Source organism: Molothrus aeneus, chromosome 5 (assembly GCF_037042795.1).
Source record: "Molothrus aeneus isolate 106 chromosome 5, BPBGC_Maene_1.0, whole genome shotgun sequence".
Lineage (NCBI taxonomy): Eukaryota > Metazoa > Chordata > Aves > Passeriformes > Icteridae > Molothrus > Molothrus aeneus.
In genome coordinates, this window is record NC_089650.1 from 54,806,684 (window position 1) to 54,829,030 (window position 22,347).

The 22,347-nt window shown below is 48.3% G+C and overlaps 1 protein-coding gene across 6 annotated transcripts in view; it reads left to right on the forward strand.

Annotated features, from left to right (window-relative positions):
* Nucleotides 1-1,943: 1,943 nt before the first annotated feature.
* Nucleotides 1,944-22,347, forward strand: part of CELSR1 (cadherin EGF LAG seven-pass G-type receptor 1) — a 164,709-nt gene continuing 144,305 nt past the window's right edge. For 4 of the 6 annotated variants that reach the window (XM_066550786.1, XM_066550787.1, XM_066550789.1 and 1 more), the window contains exon 1: nucleotides 2,463-5,145. In XM_066550786.1, coding sequence (XP_066406883.1) covers nucleotides 2,463-5,145 — 2,683 coding nt within the window. Of the gene's footprint in view, nucleotides 5,146-22,347 lie in introns of all 6 variants that reach the window. The other 2 variants (XM_066550785.1, XM_066550791.1) reach the window with 2 other exon arrangements.

Consider the following 22,347-nt stretch of genomic DNA (forward strand, 5'->3'; position numbering starts at 1 on the left):
CTGAATCAGCAAAACATCTTCCAAAAAAACAATTTAAAAAGCTTTTTTCCTCCTGACAGACATACTGACAATTATCCAAGTGGTTTTTTTCTCCTTCCTTCCTTCCTTCCTTCCTTCCTTCCTTCCTTCCTTCCTTCCTTCCTTCCTTCCTTCCTTCCTTCCTTCCTTCCTTCCTTCCTTCCTTCCTTCCTTCCTTCCTTCCTTCCTTCCTTCTTCTTTTCTTTTCTTTTCTTTTCTTTTCTTTTCTTTTCTTTTCTTTTCTTTTCTTTTCTTTTCTTTTCTTTTCTTTTCTTTTCTTTTCTTTTCTTTTCTTTTCTTTTCTTTTCTTTTCTTTTCTTTTCTTTTCTTTTCTTTTCTTTTCTTCCCTTGCAATAATGCGTTTCAGGGAATGAAAGCCACTGAAAGAATCTGTTTTATTCACAGTCTTCATATAAGTGCTGAAGAGCCTGAACCGACCGTGACAGATCGCTCTGAAAGTTGCCTCCCAGCTCCTACCGGTAACAAACTTTTGCGAAATCTCAGTCGGCAACCTTGGGCTGCTCGTTGTTCACCACCCCGTGTCCTCATCCTGCGTGAAGCTCCTGTTCGCGGGATCTCCGTAGATCGGCCTCGGTCCTTGCCGCTGGCGGCGGGCAGGGCGGGCGCTGCGGGCGGCTCTCCCGCATTCCCGCGTCCCGTCCCGCGCCCTTCCCGCCGCACCCACCAGGGGCCACTGCAGCCGCGGGGATGCGGCCGCAGCTCGGCCGCGTCGCTCAGGCGGCCGCGTCGCTAAGGGAAAAGTAGCGCGACGCACAGTAATCAGCATAAATTCGTAGAATTGACATTATAATCAGCAGTGCAACATTTTCATGAGCTTTGCTTCTTCCCACAGAAGTTTGCGTCCTGTTTATCATCATTTGCGACTGCCCCAAAGAAATCTTTCACTCAAGGCTCCAGATCCCGCCGGCTGCTCTGTGTGTTTCAGAGCAAGGCGTGAGCACGGCAGCAGATCTTGCGCCGGGATACTGGCAGCCCCCCTTGGGCCCCCGCATGATGCTCATCTTGCCCTGGAAAGTAGTTTCACTTTACTTTTCCCCTCTCCATAGCGAGAATTTAATAAACCGAATTTAAATGAATTTCTGTTTAACTTTGTCCTGGACGACGGATCTGAGACGACAGGTGGCTGCTGCGTGGGGAAGCGGCCGAGAGTCGCCTCCGGCGGAGCTCCGTCCACGCGGGGCAGCGGAGCAGCCGCAGCGGGCCCTGCCCGAGCGCGCACGGCCCCGCCGGGGCGGGCAGCATCCCCGGCCGCCGAGGGGCGCCGGGCGGCGGAGCGGGAGCCCCGCGGGGCTGAATCGGCCCGGCCCCCGCCGCCGCCGCCCGGGAGGGGCCGGGCGGGGCCGGCAGGAAACCCCGCCCCGGGCAGCGCCCGCCGCGCTCCGCGCAGCCTGCGCTGCTCAGCGGAGCCGAGCCGAGCCGGGCCGGGAGGCTGGAGCGGGACGGGACGGGACGGGACGGGACAGGACGGGACGGGACGGGACGGGACGGGACGGACGAGGCGCGGCGGCTCTGCCGTGTCGCGCAGCCACGCGGGACCGCGCCGCCCGTGGGCCGGCCCCGCCGCGGGGGGGACCTCGGTATTTGATTGTCTTTTCTTCTTTTTGGCGAAGGAGAGAAGCAGCAGGTTTATGCTAATCGCCCTCTGGGGAGCGGCGGCGGGAGGAGGAGGAGAGGAGCCATTTTGAACTCACTTCAAAGTTTAAGGTGGAAAAGTTGGAGCTCTCCAGCCTGCTGCCCGCGGACCGGGACGGGGCGCGGGGCTTGAGGCCGGCGGTGCCCGGGAGGCGAGGGCGGTGGGGGGCGCGGGCCGGCGGCTGATGGATGCGGGCGGGCGGGCAGCCCGGCGGGTGGATGGATTGTGCAGCAGCCCGCTGCCCGGCCCCGCTGCCCGCTGAGCTCCGGAGATGCCGCGGCTGCTGTCCGCCGCCGCCTGCGTGTCCTGGGCCGCGCTGCTCTGCGCCCTGGCGTCGGCAGGCGGCCGGGACCCGCGGCCGCCCCGCGCCGCCCCGCTCCTCCACCTGCCCGCGGGGGCCGCGGGCCGCCCCGCCGCTGCCGCCGCTGCCGCCGAGCCGCCGGTGCTGCCGCCCGCCGGGCGCCTGAGGGCTGCGGGGACCGCGCCGCGCCGCGCTCCGCCCGCCGAGCCCCGCGGGCCCCGCGGCGGCGGCGGCCCCTGCCCGCGGCGAGCCCGGCACCGGGCGGGCGCCGAGCCCCGCGGAGCCGCCGCCGGCTGCAACCCGCTGCCGGGCACGGAGGGCGGCGGGCGGCGGGCAGCGCGGCGGGCGCGGAGCCTCAACAGCCCCCCGCAGTTCCAGCTGCCCAGCTACCAGGTCTCCATCCCCGAGAACGAACCGGCCGGCACGGCGGTCATCGTGCTGCGGGCCCAGGACCCTGACGAGGGGGAAGCCGGCCGGCTGGCGTACTCCATGGAGGCGCTCTTTGACGAGCGCTCCAACGACTACTTCACCATCGACGCCGAGACGGGCAGTGTGGTCACTGCCCGCAGCCTTGACCGGGAGACGAAGGACACCCACGTGCTGAAGGTTACCGCCTCCGACCACGGTTCCCCTCGCCGCCGTTCGGCCACCACCTATCTGACAGTGACTGTGAGTGACACCAACGACCACGAGCCAGTGTTTGAGCAGCCCGAGTACCGGGAGAGCATCCGGGAGAACCTGGAGGTGGGTTATGAGGTGCTGACTATCCGTGCCACTGATGGTGATGCCCCAGCCAATGCCAACATGCTGTACCGCCTGCTGGAGCCGGGAGCTGGTGACGGAGTCTTTGAGATTGACCCGCGTTCCGGGGTTGTGAGGACCCGGGCTTCCGTGGACCGTGAGGAGGTCTCTGAGTACCACCTGGTGGTGGAAGCCAACGACCAGGGCAAGGATCCGGGCCCACGCAGTGCCACAGCTATGGTGCACATCACCGTGGAGGATGAGAATGACAACTACCCTCAGTTCAGTGAGAAGCGCTACCTGGTCCAGGTGCCAGAGGATGCTCCAGTGAACAGCCAGATATTGCAGGTGCAGGCCACAGATCGGGACCGGGGCAGCAATGCCCAAGTGCACTACAGCATCGTGAGTGGCAACTTGAAAGGCCAGTTCTACATTCACTCTTTCTCTGGCGCCATCGACCTCATCAACCCTCTGGATTACGAGACTATTCGGGAGTACACGCTCCGGATCAAAGCCCAGGATGGGGGCAGACCTCCTTTGATCAACTCCAGTGGTATGGTGTCAGTGCAGGTTGTGGACGTGAATGACAATGCCCCCATCTTTGTGAGCACTCCCTTCCAGGCCACGGTGCTGGAGAATGTTCCTCTGGGCTACTCGGTGCTGCACATCCAGGCTGTGGATGCTGACTCTGGAGAGAATGCCCGCCTGGAGTACAAACTCATAGAGATGGCACCATCCGCTGGAGGTGCCCCTGTAGCAGGTGACTCTGGGTTCCCTTTTCAAATCAACAACAGCACGGGGTGGATCACTGTGGCTGCAGAGCTGGACCGAGAGACTGTGGAAAACTATCACTTTGGGGTGGAGGCCAGGGACCACGGCGTGCCGGTCATGACCTCCTCAGCCAGCGTGTCCATCACTGTCCTGGACGTGAACGACAACAACCCCACCTTCACAGAGAAGGTGTATCACCTCAGACTGAACGAGGATGCAGCTGTGGGCAGCAGTGTCCTGACCCTGACAGCAGTGGACAGGGACGTTAACAGTGTTGTGACTTACCAGATTACCAGTGGCAACACCAGGAACCGTTTTGCCATCACCAGTCAGAGTGGAGGAGGGCTGATCACGCTGGCCTTGCCCCTGGATTACAAGCAAGAAAGGCAGTATGTGCTCACAGTCACTGCCTCTGATGGCACTCGCTTTGACACCGTCCAGGTCTTCATCAATGTCACAGATGCCAACACACACCGTCCAGTTTTCCAGAGCTCCCACTACACAGTGAGCGTCAGTGAGGACAAGCCCATTGGCACCTCTATTGTCACCATCAGTGCCACTGATGAGGACACAGGGGAGAACGCAAGAATCACTTATATTTTGGACGATAACATCCCCCAGTTCCGCATTGACCCTGATACAGGCACCATCACCACCCTGATGGAGCTGGACTATGAGGACCAGGCCTCGTACACGTTGGCCATTACAGCCCACGACAATGGTATCCCCCAGAAGTCAGACACGACGTACGTTGAGATTCTCATCCTGGATGCCAACGACAATGCGCCCCGCTTCCTGCGCGACCGCTACCAGGGCTCGGTTTTTGAGGATGTGCCGCTCTCCACCAGTGTCCTGCAGCTGTCTGCCACTGACCGTGACTCAGGCCTCAATGGCCGTCTCCTCTACACATTCCAAGGGGGTGATGATGGAGATGGGGACTTCTACATTGAACCCACTTCTGGAGTGATACGCACGCTGCGCAAGCTGGACCGCGAGAACGTGGCTGTCTACAGCCTGCGGGCTTTTGCTGTGGACAGGGGCAGCCCGCCCCTGAAAGCCTCTGTGGACATCCAGGTGACCGTGCTGGACATTAATGACAACCCCCCTGTCTTTGAGAAGGATGAATTTGATATCTTTGTGGAGGAGAACAGCCCTGTGGGCTCTATTGTGGCACGCATCAGTGCAGCTGATCCTGACGAGGGGACCAATGCGCAGATCATGTACCAGATTGTAGAGGGGAACATCCCTGAGGTCTTCCAACTAGACTTGCTCAACGGAGACCTCACAGCCCTAATGGACCTGGATTATGAGAGCCGGACAGAGTACGTTATTGTGGTGCAGGCCACTTCAGCCCCTCTCGTGAGCCGAGCAACTGTGCACATCCGCCTCCTGGACCAGAACGATAATCCCCCCGTGCTGCAGGACTTCCAGATCCTCTTCAACAACTATGTGACCAACAAGTCCAACAGCTTTCCCTTGGGCGTGATTGGCAAGATCCCAGCTCATGATCCCGATGTGTCTGATAGCCTGGCCTACACTTTTGTCCAAGGCAATGAGTTAAACTTGCTCCTTTTGGACTCTGTCACTGGGGAGCTCAAACTCAGTCGTGATCTGGACAACAACAGACCCCTGGAAGCCCTTATGAAAGTGTCAGTCTCAGGTAAGCAAGCATTTGAGTGCATGATTTTGTTTGTCAGACCAGTATGGGGGCACAGGCAGAAAAAACACACTTGCAGTTCAGAGTGTAGCTCTTGGTTTCCTGAAGCAGAAATTGATCTGTGAAATTTTTGGAGAGGAACCACAAACATCTATCTGTCTTTGTGCTGTGGATTGAAGTGGTGCTTTGAAGTTATTTAGTAAACTCACAAGGATAAATAAATATGAGTGTGCATGGAAGAGAGCATACTCCCTCAGCTGAGGTGGTACTGAGGCTGCTACTGAGGCTGGGGCTTTTCTGATGTGGTTCCATAAAGGTAGCAAATGATGTAACTTGCAAAGGTAGTAAATGATGTAACTTGCAAAGATGCAGGGAATGCACAGGTATCTGTAATGCTGTCTCCCTTCTCTCTTTATTTTTCTGTAAAAAAGAAGTTGAGATTTGGTATCTCTGCCTTTTCAGCAACAAAACATGTTTACTCCCTTCTGTGTACCCAGAGGTTTGTCTGGTAGCTCCTTGACCTCAGCCCAGAGCTGGTGTGGCCCAGGTGGATGTTCTGCTGTGTTTGCACTGCTGACCTGCACTCCTGTGGGAAATGGCAGCTCTGAAAGCAATGAGCTATGGCTGTGTGAGAGCTGTGTGACATGGCTAATGGCACTGGAGCTGCTTTAGTGGCACTAGGGGCAGATATTGGCCAAATGCAGCCCTCAAATCAGGGGAGGGAGAGACAGGGACAGGGAGGGATGCTGTGCATTAACTTCATTGGAGAACTTGTGTCTCTGTGTGTTTGTGAAGACTGTTCCATATTGTCTAATATGTGCTTTTATTTGAGCACAAACACACTCTTAGGATATTATTCTTTTTCTGCTCAGTTGCCTGTTTATCATGGAATTACTTTTTATGCCCCTAATTGTGACATCAATCGTGCAATGAGTAATTTCCTCTTCAGGTGCCACTCTATAAAGTTTACTGTGGACCTGATCCCATATTTCTGTTGACTTTCAAAGGTTTAACCTGATACTTTTCTTGCTGCCTCTCTCTGCAGACTAAAACTATGATTTGTGTTTAAAAAAAAAAAAGGCTCGAAGTACTAGGTATGTAAAATCACACTTGGGGAGATGATTAGAAAAATAATAATCAATCTGTAGCATAATCCCAGCAGCAATTGTTTTGCTGTAAAAGTGACCACAGTGTGCAGCAAGGCCTCAAAAAAGTGAGCCACGCTCTCCCTTGTGTTTGCAGGCTTGAGGTTCTTTATTCTTCTGAAAAATGAAAGTGACATTAACTGAGCTGACTGATTTTGCTGCAGTGTATCCCCTGAAAAGCCACTCCTGGCTCTTCCAAAATGCTAGGGTGCAGCTTATGTGGTAAGATAAATGCTGTTTCCATGTCCTGAGAGGACTAGCAGGAAAAACAGACAGTAGGCTTGTGACCTTAAAGAAAAACATTTGGATTAAGGTGCAGATGATTGCATGGTCACTGTCTGTTTGAACCAGTAGCTCTTTATCTGGTAGCAGAAGATAAGCACTCATCTTGGAGCACAAAGCTTGGAAGAGTTGTTAGGCTAGGTGAGGAGTGTGTTCAGTGCAGAAAAATAGCTGACATGGGTGATTCCTTTCTCAGTATAATGATTTACACGGTTTAAGTGGGTGAAGTCTCAGGCAGGAGTGAAGACCTGTTTTCTTCTTTTCTATGCAGGAGATTGATTATTTCAGCATCCTTTTCATGCTTTGTGAAGGTGTGAACTTTGAAACTGTGCTGTGATGTTCATCAGAATGGACTGTCTGCTGCTTGTCTTGAGATACTTGAAATGCTTAAGCTTTTTATGGCTAGGATTTTAAAATAATTTTAAGGAGCACTGAACTACATTTGACATTTATTTCCAAAGGTTGGCTGTGTGGAAATTAGAAGGGCAGTTTGTCGTGTGATTAGTCCATGAAAGTCTCACCTGCCTGGTTTCTCTGATTTATCTGATGAAGTTCAAAAAAGAAAAGAGACAGAGAAGAAGCTCAGACAGGAGTACTCCCCGGGGTTATCTCTAAGTGTTGCGTAACACCTGCAAATCATCTGCTAAAATGACCTGCCAGTTAACTGGAAAAAACGTGTCTATGGAGTAGCCATTAACCTCCCAACCCAGCCAAACACAAAGTCCTCCGCTACTCGCAGCTGCTCTTGGGTCAGGGAAGGACTGGAACTCCTTATGGACTTGGGGGATTTGATCTCTATACGAGTCGGAAATAACAGTGGTGCTATAAAAATCTTATTTCTGTCTAGCAATGTGTTGTGCAGCAGAGGCATGTGAGTGTGTGCAGTGCTAGCCAGGAGCCCTGCTACTCACGGAGTTACTTTGAGACACTGATACGTGGCTAAACGCAGCACTCTTTCATTTCACTTGGGGATTATTCAAATAAGCATGGTAATTTTTGCTTACTCCTTATAAACAAAATGTAAGAATCATGAAGAGCAAGCAAATGGAGCTAATAGGCTTCATAAAGCTGTCAGAAGTTTCATGTCATCATTGTCAGAGGCTCTGTGGGCTGGTGAGCAGCTGGGGCAGGCTCTGCCCTTGCTGGGGTGCCCGTGGGGTACCTGTGGGCTGTGCCCCCCAGCCAGGCAGGAACCAGCCCAGGCCGAGGAGGGACGAGTGTGGGTGGTGTGGATATTAGCATTTTGCTTTGGACTGGAAGGAGCTTTTGAAGTCTGTCTCTTTTGAAGTGAATCTCTCTGGGTGTCCCTCTGCCTGTGCCTGTTTTGCAGAGCTGTCTGAGTGAACAAACCGGACCCCTTTTGCATGCAACTGTTCCAGACGTGCTCCAGGGGTCCCTTAAAAAGGCACATTCTCCCTTTTCTAGTGTACCTTCAAGGGTTTCCTACAGAAAGGCAGAGCTTTAGCTTTATATTCCCATGTCTGCACATTGTTTTAACAACTGGGGTAAAATCTGGACTCTGCTGAAATCCTGCCCCTGCTTTCCAGGAGGGGCAGGATTTTACCCTGACCTTCTGAAACAGGTGGTCAAGAGTCTATCAGTCTGTGATTTCTTAGTTTTACTAATTGACAGGATGGTTAAATATGATTTTTTTTTTTTTTGTCCACAGTGATGTTCATCATAATGTTAAAATGGGATTTATTTGGTCCAAAATGGGTTAAACATTGTTGAAGTCACGTTTGTTAAACATTATATTGTAGCTCTTGCTGGGGCAGCAGGAGGGGGAAGGCTGGTATGAGCATCAGCTTTTCACAAACGTTACACAAGTTTGCCTGGGTATCACATTGCAAACACTGCTGGCACCTGCTTGGCTGTGTTGCCACAAGTAGTCCCACTTATCATCAGCGACAGCTCGGTGGGATACAATAGATGTGTGTGCAAACTCCTCTGGGAACCCAGCCTAAATCAGCAGTGCAGACAAAACCCAAACTGGCTGGGTGCTACAGCTTTCGAGTGGTCCACATAAATGTAAAATATCATTATGCAACAGACAATATACAATTCTGAGAAGGTGTTGCACCTCAGGCGGTGAGGGATAGACACTCAGGCATTTCTGAGGACTGTGCAAGCTCAAGTATTGTCTTTTACATTTCTTTAGCTTTAAATATCCAGTGGCATTCAGTGAGGTTATTGACCATCAGCAAATAGAAATTAACATAGAGCTTGTTTGTGTTACAATCAGCTTTGGGAATTTTCACTCAGAGGTTCATAAAGAATCTTTATTATTATTGTAATTTTAAAGTCATTATTGCTAATGATCCTGAATCTCCAGGTCTGTGCCTTCTCCATACAGATACAGATGCTGCAATAATTTGGTGCAGCCCTTCTCAGAAAGGTGAGGCCACAGCTGTGCCTGAGTACAAAGTATTGGGGTGTTACTGGTGTGTGGCAAGATTTGGGATTAAAGGGAAAAAGGAAATTCTAGCAAAAAGGTATCTTTGTATGTACAGGAACACCTGTGGGCACGGAGGGTGAGCAGGGTGTGACCTCTCGGATGTGCAGAGCAGCACCAGGACACAGCCCAGCCTCATGCCCCCACTTTTGGGCAGCTGGGGCCTTCTGAGCTCTGGGGGCAGATCTGCAGGGCAGCTGCTTCTGGCTGCCACCAAGGACATGCTTCCAGGGACAGCAAGGGGCACTTAGCACCCTCACTGCTCTCCAGGGCCCCCCTTCCAGGGAAACATTGCTACAGGCAGCTGGTGTAGGGATCCCTGTGGGTTATACAGGTAGGAGATGATGGAAATGGATGGGAGGAGAGTCCTCCCCTTGGAGCAGGAGATGTGTTGGGGCCTGTTCTGTGGCTGCAGGGCTTTTACATGCTGGCATCCCAGGCACCTTGGCTTGCTGCACTTCCCGTGCATCCTACTGTAGAGCAAGGGGAGGAGGCAGCAGGGCAAAGGCTGCTGAGGTGTGGGAGGCAGTGATGAGGGACCCATTCAGAAAGATGGCATGGAACCACAAGCTGCAGGATTGCATCTCCAGTCCTTGTGTGGTGTGTTTGGTGGGACTGAAGTGAAGGATGATTGATAATAGCTAGTAGTGGTGACTTTGAACATTTACATTTATTTTCCTAAAACAGCAAATCAAGAACAGTGACCATCAATTAAAGCTAGGTTAGCTCCTGGATCTGCTGTGGCTACCTGAATCCTTTATTTCATCCATATAGGTTCCATATGCTAATTCATGCAACAGCAAGGTGCATTGTAGATGTGTGTCCTTCCAGCCTGCTGGAATGTGACTTTGCCTTTTCAGCTGCATGAGGTGCTCCAGCTGATAAAAAGCTGTGGTTGCCTTGTTGCTTCCCTACAGGCTTCCTTCCCCTTCATGCCTGGGTTTCTTAGGAGTGGTGTATTTTTGTTTCAAAATACAGGAAAACATCTATGGCAATGAGGGGAAATTATTTAGTGGAAGTCTGACTGACAAAGTAACTTTTTATGAGATAAAAGGTATCTTCTGTCTCCCAATAAATAAAATGTTGATACTTTTCTTGTCAATTTCTGGGAAAGAGAGAAGCTAAGGTAACAAGGAGAAAGTATTAGAAGAATGAGAATGGGGATAGGACGGTGAGAAAGATCTAATAGGCTTTACTTGTCAACAAGTCTCATGGGAAAGAAATTAAATGTAGGGAAGTATGGTGGTGGGACTACCTTGAAAACTTTTTTCCTCTCATTTTCACATTGTTTGCAAATTAAGAGGTAGTTGTAATAACATTTTTAAAAATTGGATTAGTAATTGGTTTATCTTTTTGATTGCTTTTTAACCCTCAGGGTATATTAAAGAATTGGTTTCCTTAGTGTATTCTCTTGTGATTTTTTTCCATCTCAGACATCACTGAAGTATTCTTCCTTCTGACCTGCACCCCTGAGTTCAGAAGAATCCTCTCTTGTTCTGTTTTCTGGTCAGGCATTTCAGAATTGTTTTAGGCTGGGATTGTGGAGCCTGCTGCAAACTGCCAAATACAGAGTAAACATTGAATTGTTGTCCAGGTAATGGCAAAAGAACCCTTTGTTTAGAATACAGGAACAGTTTTCGAAGTTTCCATGTTAGCATGATAGTAAACCTGCAGCAGAGGCAGTGGTGGGGAAAGTAGGTGATGTGGAGGAGTGGGATTTTATACTTCATTATCTCCAACATCCCAGGTGTTACCTGAGGAAGTGTCTGGCTGCTGATAACGCCTATCAGGTTACATCTGCTCACTGAATGGTCCATTTTCCTTCAGTGTATGTACTTAATACCTTGGAACTCCCATCCATTGCTGACTCCCGTCTTGGAACTAAAAAAATTTTCTCAAGACATCCCATGTGTGAGGAACATAATGTGAGGTTTTAAAGTGTAGCATTAGGTGAAGTAGGTAGTGTGCTCTTCTGTAGGGTGATTGAGAGACCCTTAGCAGACACTTGGATGGGAACCCAGACGTCCTCACATTTCAACCAGTCTGACCAGAGCATCTTGATAGAGCATCTTGCCATCCTGGTATCTCCCAGCATCTCCATGGAGGGTTTGGGGTGACTCAGTCATGATCTGCCTCCTCCTCAGAGTATGCAGCAGGTCTGTCAGACGCCCCTGTGGCTGACAGGTTGTCTGCAGTCTTTGGGCTGGCTGGGGAGTTCATGGGTCCAGGGGCCTGTGAGAGCATGCCACAGCTATGATGGTGATTCCAGTTCAGCCAGATGTGCAGCTGCTGCACACACTGGCATAGCTGAGCTCACATCCATCTGGTTATGTTGGGTACAGCAATTGTTGGGCACGGGTTTGCAGTTGCACTGGGCTCTCAATTTCCTTGTGGGTCAGGTGAGACTGATATGAAGACCCTGGGAATATGACTGCTCTGAAAGCTGGAGCAGGAAACAACTGAATGTGGAGCAGAAACCTCTTTAAACCTGTGTGCAAGCACCTTTTCAATATTTAGCAGTGTAGGCAACTCTATCAGTAATGCTCATGCATGGAGGATGAGTAAGGGAAGGATCAAATGTCAAGACACAAGATCTATGGTCTCATCCCTTCTCCCTCTCTTTCTTAACCCTTCAGGGGTTTGAGAGTCACTTGGTGAGGACAAGCTCTCCAGTCTGAGTAGCTGAGATAACAACACAGCTTACCTGCTTGCCTCAGTATTGCCTAAGCTACAGGGTTTGGGCAACTGTCTCTTTTGGCTTCCTTTGACCTACTGACTTGCATTTCCAAAAATATCTATGGAAAGTATTTAGGAAATGTAGGAGGGTTAGAAGAGCTGAAGATACTCAGATCAGGTCTAATAACAGTCTTTGGCAATCTTCCATGTTACAGTTTTTCTGTCCTGGTTTCTGTGGGAATTATGATGTTTTTAGGTAATACGGTAATCCTGACTACTCTGATGTCTACTTTGCCATTCAAGAAACAAGCATGGTAGTACTGTCTTTTCTGAAGAAAAGGTTTTTTTTGTTGTCTGCTCCTTTTTCAAGACTAGTTATACAAAAGATTACATAAATCAAAGTACAGAACAAGTTGACAAGGAGTTCAGTTCTTCAAAGATTTTTTTCACAGTGGTTGTCCACTTGAAACAAAGAACATCTGAGACCTAATTAAATTCAGTATTGCCACTTAGTATTTCTGTGACAAGTGACAGTATTATTTTTCCCTCCCCCAATGGAGCTCTTTTTCCAGTGTTGAAAAACACTGAGCTATTTATAGAAGTAATGCAGTTTTCCAAAAGGGGCTGAATGTAATCTTTATAAAAAATTTTGAAATCTGTTGAGATTTTCCTAATGCTTTTAAAAAAAATTCTTGTCTTTGCTTGAGGATGAATTGCAATATGTTGATCTTGTTTGATTGAAAACAGCATTATCAAAGGTACAGCTTGGCTTTTATGGTCAGATCTCTATCTGGTACCATGATCATCCTCTGTATCTCTTCAAATGCTTCAGATGTAGGTTGCAGCCATGACTGGTTGATAAGCAGGAGGGCTGTTGACTGGAAATGTCCATCTCACCCCACTGATTAAAGAGGGAACAGAAATGACTGGCTTGGGCTGAGTGCCTTGCTGTTAGGTGGCTGAAGTTCAGTGGGATGAACCCACCCTGAACGTGTGGGCCAGAACGGAAGGGTTTGTTTTCTTTTGGAGTGATGATTGTATTTATTTCTGTTACTGCAAACTACCTGTAGTAACAGGCTTTGCAGACCAGATAGAAAAGATGGGGAAGGCTGTAATTTGCAAAGTGGAAAATATTTTGCCGTGAATAATGTTAGGATGTACTTTAAATATTGTCAAGGGTTTGAGTGAATGAAGGGGGAAAGTATGCTTTTATGGGGATTTGGCATTCAACAAAGAAAGAAAATTTTAAAATACTTCAGAAAGATGATCTTTGCACTTGAAAAAAAAGCACTTGAACAGAAAAGTAGGATTTGCTGGAGAGAAAGGAAAACTGTTGGACTTTGTTTCAACAAGTTGTTAAGTCTGCTAAGCTGTAACCACCTTCATATTTATTCTAGTGTTTACCCTTGCCAAGCACAAAAAAAGCAAATAAATGGAACAGCAAACCTGTAATAAATCCTCAGGGGACCACATGATAAACATAGACATGTTATGTTTATCACATACAAAGGAAAGTGATCTGTTTTCAACACCATTGCCTGACACGTGATAGATGCTACATTCCATCAGGTCTCCTGCACTTTTGGAAATTATGCATATGGTCAAAATATTTCAGTGCTTTTTCAAGGAGGCAAAAGAAAAATCCCTTGTTAACAACTGCTGTCAATGTGGCACCTCCTGCCTTCTCTGGAGTCTGTGGGCTCGGCCCAGTTTTAGGAAGAAGCAAAAGGTTCTGGACCCCACCAAAAGGGGCAAAGCAAGGACTATGCTATTAGATTTGAGTTTCCAAGATGGGATGGCCAGCACCCAGCAGTCTGTCTTTGCTGTTAGATCCCAAGGGGCTGTTAGGTTTGGAAGCTGACGTACTCAAGGTGGATCTCTGTAGCTGCCATGCCAGTGGGACACTCATCATGGACACAAAGATCTGCTGGGTTGGTTGGGTTTGCTCTTTTCTTTCACTTGCCACAGATCAGACTCCTTGATCCTATTCAAAATTGATGTTAGCAAGTCACTGAGCTCATTGCATTGAATTTCTGTCACAGCACTTTTGAACTTCCCAGGAACCAGCTCAGCCTCTCATTTATTTGTGTGCTTGCAGTGTTCGTGCTGGCTCCGTTTCTAAAGGAGACCCTTGAACATCCAAGCTGTGATTTTTAGTTTTAAAATTGATTTGGCTGTGTGCATTTGGTTTAAATCATGTAAAAGGTGTCCCACACCAGTGCATTTCTTGTTTTAGACACTGCAGGCACCATTCAGTGGGGACTAGGGAGAGGCATTTGGCACCTTTCATGCCTAAGGTCTAGTAAGAGGACTTGGATCTAACCAGCAAGTGCTAGAGCATTTCACTTGTAGGTGCCTGTTCCCTGCAGCCCTATTCTGTTTTAGGCAGTTAAGTGTCCTATAAAGTGGGAATACTTGAAATACCATCCCACTACAGCTTGGGCACTTCACTCAGCACAGCGATCAGGACACTCACGAGGGCAGAGATGGGCTGGGCTCCAGCCCTTGATCTGAGAGCTCTCACTGTGCTGTACGTTAGAGAGGAGCCCAAGAAGGTTCACAAGCTGCTGTGGGACTCACATTTCCCATCTCTTTGGTGAGTACCATAAGGCACAGGATCACACTCACTCTTGCAGGAGAGGAGGTTTCTGGCTCATGTGCATGGGCACCTCTGCTTCAGCAGCACTGTGGGCACTCTGGCTTTTACCCTCAGCTGCTGGAGGCTGTTTAGGCCATAACAAAACAGGGATCACAAGCCATTCAGGCCATGTCAGGACTAGGTCACTTCTGGTCATAACCAGGAACTGAATTCTTCTCACCTGGGAACTTAAAATAAACAAGAACCAATATATTCTGATTTTATGTGGAGCAGCCCCCAGATGGGCTAAAGGATTGCTTATGGAAGAATTCATGGGCTCAGGCTTAAATTACACTGCTAAATATTCAGAGTCCAACCCATCCTTGCCTACTGTTTAATCCTCTTTCTCCCTGCACTTTGCCATGATGATAGACTTCTGGCAATTATGGACGTGTTGCTGCTCGTCCCCTGGGTACAGTGGCTTTTCCTGCAGTGTGCTCTGGTGCTTCAGGCAGCCACTGCTGCCCCACATGTGTGCTAAAGGTCCCTTGGCAGCACTGACTGGGCTGAACTGTCCCATTGGTGACTCAGTTTCCCTTCTCACAGGGTGCATTTCTGGTGTTGGCCTCCTCTTACTGACACAGAGTAATTTGGTGGTGTGAGCTCTGCACGATGAGCTCTCCATCTGGCAGGTAATTGCCTGCTAGTTTAAATCCCATCTTAGCTTCAGTTTCTCAAGCTCATGAACCTGCTGGTGCCTTCTGGTTAGTTTTGCAGGGTGTTTGATAAAGGGTTTGGTGCAAGTTATAGTGATGTGGGTAAATTTCTCTGGTTTTTTTGATTGATATGTAAGACAGATTAACTTTTAGGTCCTACTTACCAAGCTACCTGACATTGTTCTGCATTGAGTTTGGCAGAATGACACCTGGGTTTGTAGAGCAAGCTGCTGACAGCAGGCACTGGTTGTTTGCCCTGGTTATGCAGAGTGGGAACCCTGGGTATGTTCTGGGACCTTGTAGATGCTGAAAGCTTGTTACACAATACATGCTGCTGCTCCTCTTTCCTTCTTCCATATATTTTTTCCCCTTTCTCCCTTTGCACTCACTGCATCTGTTTGCTCTATCCTGATGTGCAGCAAGGTGCTGCATCTCTGGAGCTTGCTTGCTGCAAGTTTGTACAGGGCCAAGCACAGCAGAGACCTTGCTGGGCTGCTTTTGTAATACCTGCTGTAAATAATGGGCATAACCAGCAGGCATCGAGTGAGTGACTGCCCTGTGAGATAACAGCAGTGCTGGGATGTCCTGGGCCCATGGTGTGTGTGGCAGGCCCTGGGAGCTGGCTGGCAGCTGCCCACCAGGCACAGGGCTTGCTTGGTGTGACAGCCTCCGTTAGTCACTGCCTTCCCTCTTGCATTTGGGGGACAGGGCAGATTTCTCATCCACTCTGCACCTCTTCTGACCACTGTGCTGTCGCTCAGGAGGGTGTGTTGGTGCAGGGTGAGGGGCAGGGTCCATCCCTTCCTGGGATGCTCCTGGAGATGTTCCTGGTGAGCCAGTGCATTGCCCATGCAGCCCTTGCCCCTGTCCCTGGCAGCTCTGGGGTTGAGCCTTCAGCAGTGATGGCTGCAGGCTGCAGCTTCCAGAGGTTTTGCAGACACAATCCTCTGCCCCTGTCCCTGTGCAGAGCCCAGGGAGTTACAGCATAAGGTGCTGCTGACAGCCCCACAGAGGTCACCAGCACAAGCAGTCCCAGGACATCTGTGTGCAGCTCCAGGCTGCAGGGCATGCTGCACACTGAGTGTCAGTGCTTGTTCTCTCTGCAGTCTGTGGGAGCAGCACCTGTGTGGCCCAGTCTGGGTGTTGATGTTGACTGTATTTTTTTGCCATCCCTTGTGAAAAGGTGCAGCTGCCTTTATTGACTTGTGCCTTTGTGCCTCAGCTACCCTATGGCTCAGCTAATAACACTGTCTGGGACTTTATTCAGCTTTAAGAAGCTTTAAACTAAGAAATTCCTATTTACTACTAACAGCATTGATGGACATGGCTGACTAATGGCAATAAACTCAGGTGAGAACTGATAGACAAGGACATTTTCTGTGTTCTGTGCAGTGAACATGCTTGTTGCGTATGACTGAATTTTACGAACTTTTGTACGATCTGCTTTTAAAATGTGTCCTTTGCCAAGTGGTGGGGATTTCTTAAGCTGGGATGACTGATTCACTCCTTTATCTCAGCCAGCCTGCATCAGACTGGGCTGAAGCTGAGATGCTGAAATGATCAGATAAAATTCTTCACACCACTTCTGGCAGTTAAGTATCCATCCCTTTTTTTTCCCCTGGGGCAAGTCCTCCAGGAGAGTTTCTCCTGCTCTGAGGTTGTGTCAGTGACTCCCTGAGTTTTTGCTCTGTTTCTTTGATCAGTCTGTAGCTGTTAAAAGATTCCATTGCTCTTTTCAAGGCCTAAGGGGAAAGTAAAGTGACAACTCTGATGGCCAGTTTGAAAGCTTTCTCAGACTGCAAAGCATCCCATGGGGCGAACAACTTTACTCACACTCCAGCATCCCATACTAGGTCATATAGGATGGCTTAGTGCTGCATAAAATTTGGATATTGTGCATTTTCAGGTATTTCAATGAACTTATATAAGTGACTAATGATAAGAAAACCCTAATTAAATTTTTTTCCTGTGATGAAACGGAATTTTAGAGAAATCAGGTTGAGATTTCAGCAGTTGTGAAATTCCCAGTGTTGTTCTTTGCACTGTAGAGCCTTTGTGTTTACTGCTGTAGTCATGTTACATGACATTGCCTAATACCCAGCAAGGCATATTCTTGGCTCATTCAGCAGGTAAGATTCCCTGAGGGTCACTGAATCTGTCCCTGCACTCAACAGAGAGCTCAGTCTGACGGTTTCACAGCCATGTATTTGCATTTCCAGTACTTTTTTTCTTTTTGCCATGCTTTTCCCTTTTATTCTACCATGATTATCAAAACCAAGTCTCTGACTAGTTTTGTGACCTGTGTCATCCCTTCCTGCATCCCACTTGTGCCAGCCAGCAGGCAATTAGCTGGTGGTCTGTGCTGGGATGCATTTTCCCTCTTGAGCCCTGGCTCCATCTCCTGATGCAGTGGGAGAGTCAAAAAAAGTTAATATATATTGTAAAGTTAATATATATTGTAAAATTAATATATATTGTAAAATTGGGGAGCAGAGACAATTTGTTTTATTGGAGCTATCCTTTATGGTGGAAGATTGCATCCTTCTTATTGCAAAATAAAAACCAAAGAAAACCATGACTGCTACCTACAACCCTGAAGTAAAGGAGCAGGGCAGTTTAAAGGAAAAAAAATGTGTAAGTGAATGTAATAAATTTAGGTGGGATGTTAGAAGGCAGTTTGAAGCCTTGAGGGAAGAAAATTTCTGGAATAACTCCTCTGTGAAAGGATCCAAAGAAGTGTAGCTGAGTTTAAGATAAAGCTTGATAAATTGATAAGTTTCACAGTTTTAAGTGATATTATGTATATACAACACATTTCCTTGAGAACCTTCCTTAAACAGAAAATTGAACTTGCCGGTGGAAAAATTATTTCCTGTTCTCTTTTTGCTGCAGAAATTAAACATACATATTAATAAATAGTGGGAGCAATTAGCTCTTTGAACTGCCTGAGCTTGTGTAATTTGCTGTGTGTTGGTAACAGCATTGCTATCTCCTCCTAAGCTTGGTATCAAAATAAGGTATAAAATCCACAAGATAACGTGGTTCAGATACATGAATGGGGCTGGAAGTTATTCACAAATGTCATAGGATGCAAGTGGCACAAAGATGAACCAATCTTGCTTCTGCTGTTACAGCCCTTTGCTTCCCATCCCCTGTATGACCTTGTGCTGGGCTATTTCCATGCACCAAGTTTCCAAAAAGCCAATCTGCCAATAAAAACCCCAAGCTTCTGATTTAGCATGAGGAAACAGCTGAGTTCATTGAATGAGTAGAAGATAATGCAAGGGAGGATGAGTGTTGACAAAAAACCAAACTAGCAATAAAGAACAGACCAAAAGTTCTTAGTTGGGTTGGTGTGAAGAACCAGTTCAGTGCAGTATGAAATGAGTTCCACTGTGGAGGTGGAGAGGAGCTGTGGTAGTCAGCTCTTCCTTTAGCTTAGGGCTGCTTTGCATTTGCAACCAAAGCAAAATTAATTTTTCTTGGTTTTGTTGTTTTTTTTTTTTTCAGTAGGATTTTTTTCAGTAGGATTTCTGTTGCCTTATGCTGGAGCAGTTCAGCACATGGTTGGACAGACATAGGGATGGTTTTAAAGAGGAGGCATTAATTAGGTGGATTTAGGCTCTGCCCTTGGCTTGGTTGTTTCTCTGCTGCTTTTTCTTGAAGGAGATATTAGATAATTCTGCCCATGCTTGCATTGTGTCCCTCTGAAAGGTCAAAAGTTTCTAGAAAGTCCTTTTAAGTTGTGAAAATGTTGTACTGTCCCTCCCTCAGGCCTGTGTGACCACATGGACTCATATCAAGTGAAGGATTTGTCCCAGTGCTCTGTGTGCAATACTCAGCACCTAATCCATGTAGGCAAGAGTGTCAGCACTCATCACTTTCTTCTGTGGGTACAAAGCTCCCAGCTTTCATCTGTGTGAATTTCTGCCACCCAGAAATTCTACAGCTTGAACCTACCAGAGATATTATGATACAAAATGCAGCTGCATTGTACTAACATCAAAACTCAATCAACATGGCTAAAAATACCTGTCTTGAGAACACACATGCATGAAAAAATAGTAATGGATGGATGCAAAAATAAAAACTGAATATATTTTCCCTGTAGATTGCTGCCTTTCTAAGTTTGTTAATTTAAAATATTAACAAATTTCAGTTAAAAAAGGGAACAAAATCTCTGATAATAAGAGTTTGGCATTGAGAAAGTGTACATATTAATGAGCTCTGGCTCAGTCCTTTGAATTATCTAGGCACTACTGTAACTGATAAGTGGATGCTGATAACCCTGTTAATATTTCAAGGGCTCTGCAGCTATAGGGGAGCACTCAGTAACTATCACATTCCTTTGCACTGCAGGACAGGTTTTTTATTTGCTATCTTAATGGTATTACATACATACAGGGGTTTTTTCCTAACTCAGTTCACCTTGTCTCGCAGCAGCTCCTTGGCACACAGCCTCGTGAACTCTCTGAAATGCTTTTTACAGCAGCTAGGCTCATTGCCTGCTCTGGTGTGGCAGGGATTTGGATTGCAAATTCATGATGCAAACAAAGAGGGGGAATAGAAAGGGCTGGTCTCTGGCCTCTCTCACACTTTAGGAAAGTTTGCTGGCTTCAGAGGATTGTTCTGGTAACTCTGGTTACATTTCCAAAAAAGAAAAAAAAAAAAAAAGCCTCTATCTTTGCAAAGATGAGTGCAGCCCCAGCAGTTGGAGAGAGGTGGCTCTGGGGAGGCTGCTGGGATTTCAGGCTACCTTGAGTTTTGTCCACACTTGTTCTCTTTTTCTCCCCTGCTTTGTTTTCTCCAAACCATGCATAGGTCTGGAAGTCCATGAGTTTAGAAAACTCATGAGAGAGTGGCATAAAAAATGGATGGAGGCAAGTGGTGTATGCAGGATGTATCCACACGTGTTCCTTCACTGCTTTTGGCTGCACACGAGGGCCCTGCAATCTGAGCAGCAGCTTCCAGTAATTGATTTCGTGAGCCAGTATCAACTGGGTAGGATTTGGCCTGTGCTGGCTTGTGTTCCTTGAGGAGCAGAGAGAGGAGTCAAACTAAACAGCGTGACTCACGAGAGTCAGGTTCCTGCAGTGCTTTGTATGAGAATGCCCAGGGTTGGGAAATGGGCTGTCATGGTTGTTAAATCATTACCTCCCTTTGGTTTGCTGCTCCTTGGAGCCACTGGAGAAGCCCATGAAGCGCCTGTCAGCCACAGGCAGGGGATGAAGTCTGTGTGTGCCTGACACCTGACTGCCCAGGGGCTCTGGGCGAGGACAGCCACATTGCTGCTGAGGCTAAACCTGTGTGCTTGCACCTGGCCTTCCCTTTCTGCTGTCCCTGTCATTAAAAATGACCAAAATTGCTCAAATCACTCATTTGTGTGGAAACCTCTACGGAGGACTTTGCACGATAAGCAATGCTGGGCTAAGCAGCCTGCAATTATTCAGTGTTTTAGTTCAAGTGTGGTAACTACTTCCCTGAAGCCAGGTTTGTGCAGTGCAGTGAGGAAAGGCACTGCCTTGCTGTCTCTTGAACAGTGTTTTGATTTGACACTGTTCTCCTTCTTCTCTTGGGTGTTTGTGTGTTAAAGAGGTTCACCACATGCTGGAATCTCCACCTCTCTTGTGGCATAAAATCACAGGTTTTGTCTTAATGGACCCAGGTAGAGGCAGGGAGCAGGGGGCCAGATGGACACCGGGATTGCTCTCCCTCACCCCGGGGCTGGTCAGAAGAAATCCAGTCAGGGATGCTTTTCTCCTGCATGGGGAAAAAAACCTCCTGAAAGGGGGAACTGGAAGGTAGAGCCAGCTATGGAGCTCTGGGAGGAGAGCCTTGTTTGATCTGTAGATGAGAGCTCCTGTGGGTGCAGAGCCGGGTGGTGGCCGGGAGCAGCCGTGGGAGCAGCGGGATGGTGGCCGTGGGCGGGAAGGAGCCCCAGGGCTGCCTCTCACTGATCTCTGCAGACAGGAGCAGCCTCATGAAAGCATGGTCTTGAATATTATATGCACAAAACAAGCCTCTGGGAAAAGCTGCTGCTTGCTGGAGACATTTTTTGGGTGTATCCTGCTCTGTGAGGTACAATTTCTGTGAGATACAACACACACCCTCTTTGGGTGAGTTTGTTAGTCAAAAAGTGCACTGACTTCCTTCTGTCTCAGGGGAAGCAAGGCTGGAGGAGAGGCAGGTAAACAGTGTAAGGGGATCTCCTGGCATGGCTCATTTTAGAGCCAGGAGGCCACTGGGATGGGGGCCTGGCTGGGCTGCCTGGTCAGTTCCAGGGTAGAGGTAACTAAGATATATCCTGCAATCAACCCTGGCCCTTTTATTGATGTGTGAGATCAGTGAGCCCAGCTGCCATAGACACAGCAGAAAAGAGTCTGGATGATTTTAACCACTGCTTTGCATGTTTAAGTAATTTAGAGATCTGCCCTGTTAATGTTTACAGAGGCTCACTAAGCAGGACAGGTATGCTTCCCTGCCCTGCAGGTTGAATGGCAGAGGCTGGCTGGGCTGGAACGGTTCCCTTTGCTTTGTCCATCCTGGTGTGGCCAGATCTGTCCCTGCAAGTGAGCCAGCTCAGCAGGGTGCTGCTGCACCTGCCAAAAATTGCACCAGGTCCAGGGCTAACACTGCTGTGTTATGTGGCAGCACTATATATGAATGTATGTATGTCTGTGGTGCCCTGTTGTATTTAGAGCCACAAGCATCACCTCTCAGACCTGCTAAATGAGGCCAAAGGGATGGCCAGGCCAGTATCCCCACTCTTGCTCTGCCTAGCAACATACACTAAGGAAAGTGTAGGAGAGACAGGACAAGTACAGACTGATCCTTCCCTCCTTGCACTGCTCCAGCCCACAGCAGGCACATGTTTAAGGGCTTTTGGGGCCACAGGTTTCCCCTGATCATGGTATTGACTCACTGTGGGGCAAGTCAGTGCCACAGCCCATGGTCCCCTCATCTCTCAGTTTCTTTAACCCCTATGAGGTTTCTGCTTTCCCCAGTGCCTGATCACAGTCCCCACCATTCAGATCCACACACTTGCAGAAATGGTTTTCTGTTAAAACATGTTGCCTGATCATCTCACTGAGTGATCTTTTGTTTTTGTATTGTGAGGGACAGGGATTTTTTATTTTTTGTTTCCCTTCTTGTTGTGATTTTGTATTTCCTTGTCATGCTTCATCTTAGCCATTGTCTTTCCATCCTATAAGGAGTGCTTCTAGTCTTGTAATATACTGTGAAGATGATTTCTCCAGATGTGCCTGACTTGCCCAGGGGGGTACAAATGAAAGCATCCCAATGTATATGGGGGGTGCATTTATTTCCAGGGAAAAGGCAAATTGCAGAGGTGATAAT